The sequence below is a fragment of the Lipotes vexillifer genome, unplaced genomic scaffold, assembly GCF_000442215.2.
Source record: "Lipotes vexillifer unplaced genomic scaffold, Lipotes_vexillifer_v1.1 scaffold1122, whole genome shotgun sequence".
NCBI classification, from domain to species: Eukaryota; Metazoa; Chordata; class Mammalia; order Artiodactyla; family Lipotidae; genus Lipotes; species Lipotes vexillifer.
Window position 1 is genome coordinate 307,494 of NW_006798649.1, and position 4,842 is coordinate 312,335.

The following is a 4,842-nucleotide window of genomic DNA, read 5'->3' on the forward strand; positions in this document are numbered from 1 at the left end:
TGAATCTCTCGCGGGGGGACATAGACTCAGGGCCAAGGGAGGCCCAGGCAGGGGGCTCGGGGGCAGGCGCTGACTATGGCCCATGTGTTGAGGCCTGAGTGCAGAGAGAGGGTGGCCCTGAGCTTAGAGGCTTGGAAAATGTGTTTCATCAGTCAAGGACTGTGTACCTGGGGCCACTGTAATGTGCTCATGTCTCTGAGAATTTTGTCTCAAATGAAGTATTTAAAAGTAATTGCTAACACTAGGGTGGGGGGAAGATTCTGGTCACAGTAGGCATTCAGTAAGTGCACTGAGGGTGAGGACGGCAGAGCCCAGGAGCCGGGGATAGGTCTGAGAATTCAGTCCTCTCCCAATCTCAGGAGGAGTGAGAAATGGCTTTCTGGGTGGGCTGGGGGCTCCTGGAGCCTGCTTTTTTTTTTTTTTTTTTTACCTTGGTGGCCATATAAGAAAAATGGGGGCCATTTTCTTCTCTCTTCTTAGGGGCCGTGGGAGCAGAGGCGGAGAGGTAGCAGCTCAAGTGGTAGCAGGAGGGATTTAACTGGGTGTGAGGTGGGACTGTCCAAGCATGACAGGGCAGGGGCTTTGAGGAGGCACCCCAGGTCCCGGGTCTCACCACAGGCCATGTAGAGAGGGCTGCACTTGGTGGAGGGCACCCAGAGGTTGGCTGAGCCAGTGTCAAAGACGACTTTGAAGGTCTGTGGCGGGGCACCAATGCCGATCTCGCCATAGTACTGGGTCTGCAGGGGTGAAACCAAAGAGGTGGCTTGAGGGGTGCACGGAGCCTTGGGACTTGGGGTCTTACCTGATACCCCCTTGGCACTTGGGGCCAGATGAGGCAGATCATGCAGCCTCTCTGGGCTTCCATTTCCCAGCAGGGATGCGGTGGGAGGCTTAGCACTGTCTTATGACTTCCCAGGAAGTGGGAAGCTCGATGAGACAAGAGGGCAAAATAAAAGTACTGCAAATGAAGCAGGAAGGTGCCCCAAGCCTTAAGGAACCACTGATGCAGTAAGTAGTCAAGCTGCACTGAGCCTGGTCACAGAAACCTGCATCTGAGGTCATACACCCCTCCTGCCCACCCCTGACACCTGGGCTTGGGGCCCAGAGCCTGGATTCCTGAGTTCCAAACCTGACCCTGCCTCTGGGCTCCTTCCTGCCCTCTGTGCCTCAGGCTTTCCAGCTGTGAAATGGGAATTTTGTGAGGTGCTCAAAAAGGGCAAAGAAAGCCTTAGGCCCAAGAGAAAAAGGAGAGGGCAGGTGGTGGGGGCCAAGGGACCGAGCTGGGCACTCACATCCAGGTAGTTGGTGAGCACCACGGGAGAGGTGCGGTTGCCAAAGGAAAGTGTCTTGGTGAGCTGGCTCCACTCAGCACCCAGCCTGGCCACATCCACGCCTCGCTCCTTCAGGCTTTCCCAGACGGAGGGCATTTTCTTGAGGAAGATCCTGGCCCGTGACGGAGTAAGAAAAAGCAGAAGGGCTCTGTCCTGCCCCCATAATAATGGTAGAGTTCCAGAAGCTTCTGATACAACTACCCCTAACCTTAGCCCAGGCACCTAAGAATCACTCTTGAGCCCTTAGGCCTCTAAAGGAGAATTTACAAACCTCCACGGTCACCTACGCTGGTATTAAATAACCCTCAACTAACTCTTCCTGTTGTCTAATTTTAATCCTTATCACTGCAAGGCCATTTGTTCATCCATTCATTCCGTAATCACAGGTTGAACACCTACTCTGTGCCTGCACCGTGCTGGATACTAGAGGTATAAAGATCATCACTGCCTTCAAGGAGCTCCAGCTGGCCAGGAGACAGAGGAGGAAACAGCACTGACTTCCCCTCTAAGGAGATGAAGGCTGGGAGTGCCCCTCTCAAGGCTGGGTAGGAGGGGGCAGTGTCACATGGGGCCTGCAGGTGGCAGCAGACACCCTCAGTGGCCTGTGGGGGCTGTGGGATGCTGCGGGCAGGCGCCCAGCCAGGACCATGGGGTGGAGTGGACCGATTGAACTGGGTGCGGTGGGGGAGAGGTGGGCATCTCCAGAGTGCCTGTGCAGCCTGTCCTTGGAAAGATGTGCCTTCTGAAGCCTAAGTCCCAGTCCCTCAGCTTCTTGTCCTGACACTTTCCTATCAGCTTTGGGAGGCAGAATTAGACCTGGGAAACTCACAGCATACTGAGCTGCCACCACATGAGTGCCAAACACTGTGCACGCCACCCCACCCATGTAAGCCTCATGACAACTCTGCAAGCTGGCTGTCGTTATCCTCACTTTATGATAAGGAGTGAGGTGCCTCAGAAGCAATGGAGCAGACATTCAAAGCGGCGTGATCGGCCCTGTATCCCATATAGGGTCCCCTGGGCTCTGACACGAAGGCTGTGTGCCAGAGGCTGGAGGATGTCCTGAGCTGTTGGTGGGGGGTCCCAGGGCTGCAGCCCAGTGTCTGGAGTATCCCTCTTTCTTTTTCTGTACTTGGCACTATCCTTTCCTGCTCACACCCCGTGTATTCTGTGTACCCCATTATGCCCACAAACATGAAGGCAACTTTCATGCCTGTCGATATAATATTTTAACGGAAATGACTTGTCAAATTCATAACATAGTCTGCTCTTCAACAAAGTATTTTCACAATTATGATCTTTGATTCTCAGCCATCTCATGAGCTGGGTAATGTTACTATTCTCATTTTACAGATGGGAAAATGGAGGGGCAGAGAAGGCTTGACCCCAAGGAGGGCTCATTCTTCACTATTTACTATGAACAACCTCAGCTCTGGACCTTTACGTTTACCTTTCTCCTTTTAGAAAGGCCTTTCCTTTTCCCCTTCCCCTTCCCTCCCCACACCCCAGCACGTTCATCCTTTGAAGCCTAGCATGCACACCCGTCCCAGTCCCGGGAAGCTTGCCCCGTGAACTCCCTCCACAATGGCCTCACCTTTGCTTGGGCTCCTGCTCTGTTTTCACCGGGTGCTCACAGCCAGCACTGCACAGCCTTATGCTGCCTGGTGCTGAGGGCATAGTGGTTGTGGGGACATGCTTGAATCCCTTCCTACCAGTGTGATTCTGAGCAATTTACCTAACCTCTCTGGGCCTTTTCTGAGCCCCCATTAACTCCTCTGTAACAATGGACTGAATGGTAGTACATACCACGGAGAAGCACTTTGCAGATTAAGCAAGCTGCCCACTGCTCGGTAAGTAAAAGGCATTTGTGTATGTAAAAGGCAAGGACACACCTTGAGAATGGGGTCTGCTGTTTTGATCTCTCAAAGAGCCTTGCATCATGCCCTGCACATGGCAGGTAGCAAAATTCCTGTAAGTATGTTTTAAAAGCCTGACTCCCTCTTCACCTTGGCCCAATTCCATTCTTCTTCTCTTTCTGAAGAGAACAAGGAAGAATCTTTCCACCTTTCCCTGCCTTTATACTGGGGGTGGGGCCGCGGTCAGGCACACGCTGCTGCTGGGAAGCCCCTCGCTCTCTCACACCATGCCCCCAACCCAGCAGCTACTCTCCATGAGCCTTGGAGCAGGGGAAACCAGCTTTGGAAACAAAAGGCCCAGTGCGTGCCCAGGCTCAGCCTCTTACTTGTGACCTCCGGGAGCCTCAGTGTCCCCAGCTGCAAAATGGGACTGCTGAGTTGTTTGGAGGATGATTTGAGATGAGATACGGGGAAACGATCCTGTGAATTCCTCAGCATTTTACAGACTTAGCAACTATTACTGTTATTAAAACCTGCCCTCTTACCTTCAGGTCTTCTGGTCCCATCTGCACTCCCCAACCTGAAACCCTTTCTCCACAGGCCCCCCACCCCCCTGCCTCTCCCCTTCTGCAGCCTTGAAGAATTGCTTGTTTCCCACAGGGCCTGGCACCAAACATGGATGTTAGGTCTCTCTCCTCCCGCCTTTGGGCTGCCTTAAGCCTTTCTTTGAACAGTTGTGATAATCCACCCTGGAGTATGATAACAGCTGGGCTTTTACAGCATGCCTGCACCAGGCTGAGGGATTTACATGCAATATCTCATTCAGTCTTCAAAGCAGCTCTGTAAAATAGGTGTTTTAAAAATGGTAAACTGAGACCTGGAGAGGTTCAGTGTCTTGCCCGTGGTTCCAGAGCTAGTTGGCTCTGCTAGTGGAGCAGAATTTAAACCAAGACTACCCAATTCTGGAAGCCTTGCATTTAATCACTATGTTGTGCTGCTTCCCTGGTAGACTTAACTGTACTGCACCCTTCTTAGTAATTAGGCTGTGAGCTCCTGAGGGGCAGGGAGTATGTCTCAGTCCTCCCTGGGTGCCCCCATTGCCTAGCATGGTGATCTATGCAGGAAGTGAAAGCTCTGGTCAGGGATCAAAAGACACTGCTTCCAGGCTTAACTAGTGCCACTGCTGGCTGTGTGATATTGGGAGAGTCACCTGACCTCTCTGAATGGAACCATAAACCTTGCTGCCCTGCTGGTCGTGAGGACTGGGTGACATCACGTATCTGAAAGCCTAGGTGTTAGGAAAATGAGGATCCCTTCTCCCCTGCCACCCTCTCTCCCAGTTACCGTCTAAAGGCGCCCGTGTCTGCGGGGAGACCGAAGGTGCAGGAGCCCCAGAGCACCAGCAGGAGTCCCCAGCGAGGCATTCTGCTCCACTGGTCCATGCTTCCCCTGGATCCACGCTTTGCCTGTGTCCCAGCTCTCTCTGGGATCCACTGAAGAACCCTTCTCCTTTTGTACGCTCCACACTTGGGATGCCTGCGATTCTGCTCTGCCCTGATTTATTACCGTGGGGCAGATGGCAGGGCAGCCAGTAATAAATCCCTCCGTGGGACTGAGCTAAGTGGGTGAAGGGTGATCAGGCTTCTGACGCGGAG

The 4,842-nt window shown here is 53.0% G+C and overlaps 1 protein-coding gene across 2 annotated transcripts in view; it reads right to left on the reverse strand.

Annotated features, from left to right (window-relative positions):
- REN (renin) overlaps positions 1-4,634 on the reverse strand; it is an 11,433-nt gene extending 6,799 nt beyond the window's left edge. For both annotated transcript variants that reach the window (XM_007470656.1, XM_007470655.1), the window contains exons 1-3: positions 4,532-4,634; positions 1,293-1,443; positions 614-737 (exon numbers count right to left, since the gene is read on the reverse strand). In XM_007470656.1, the coding sequence (XP_007470718.1) occupies positions 614-737; positions 1,293-1,443; positions 4,532-4,629 (373 nt within the window). In that variant the 5' untranslated portion in view covers positions 4,630-4,634. The remainder of the gene's footprint in view (positions 1-613; positions 738-1,292; positions 1,444-4,531) is intronic.
- Between the last annotated feature and the right edge of the window lie 208 nt (positions 4,635-4,842).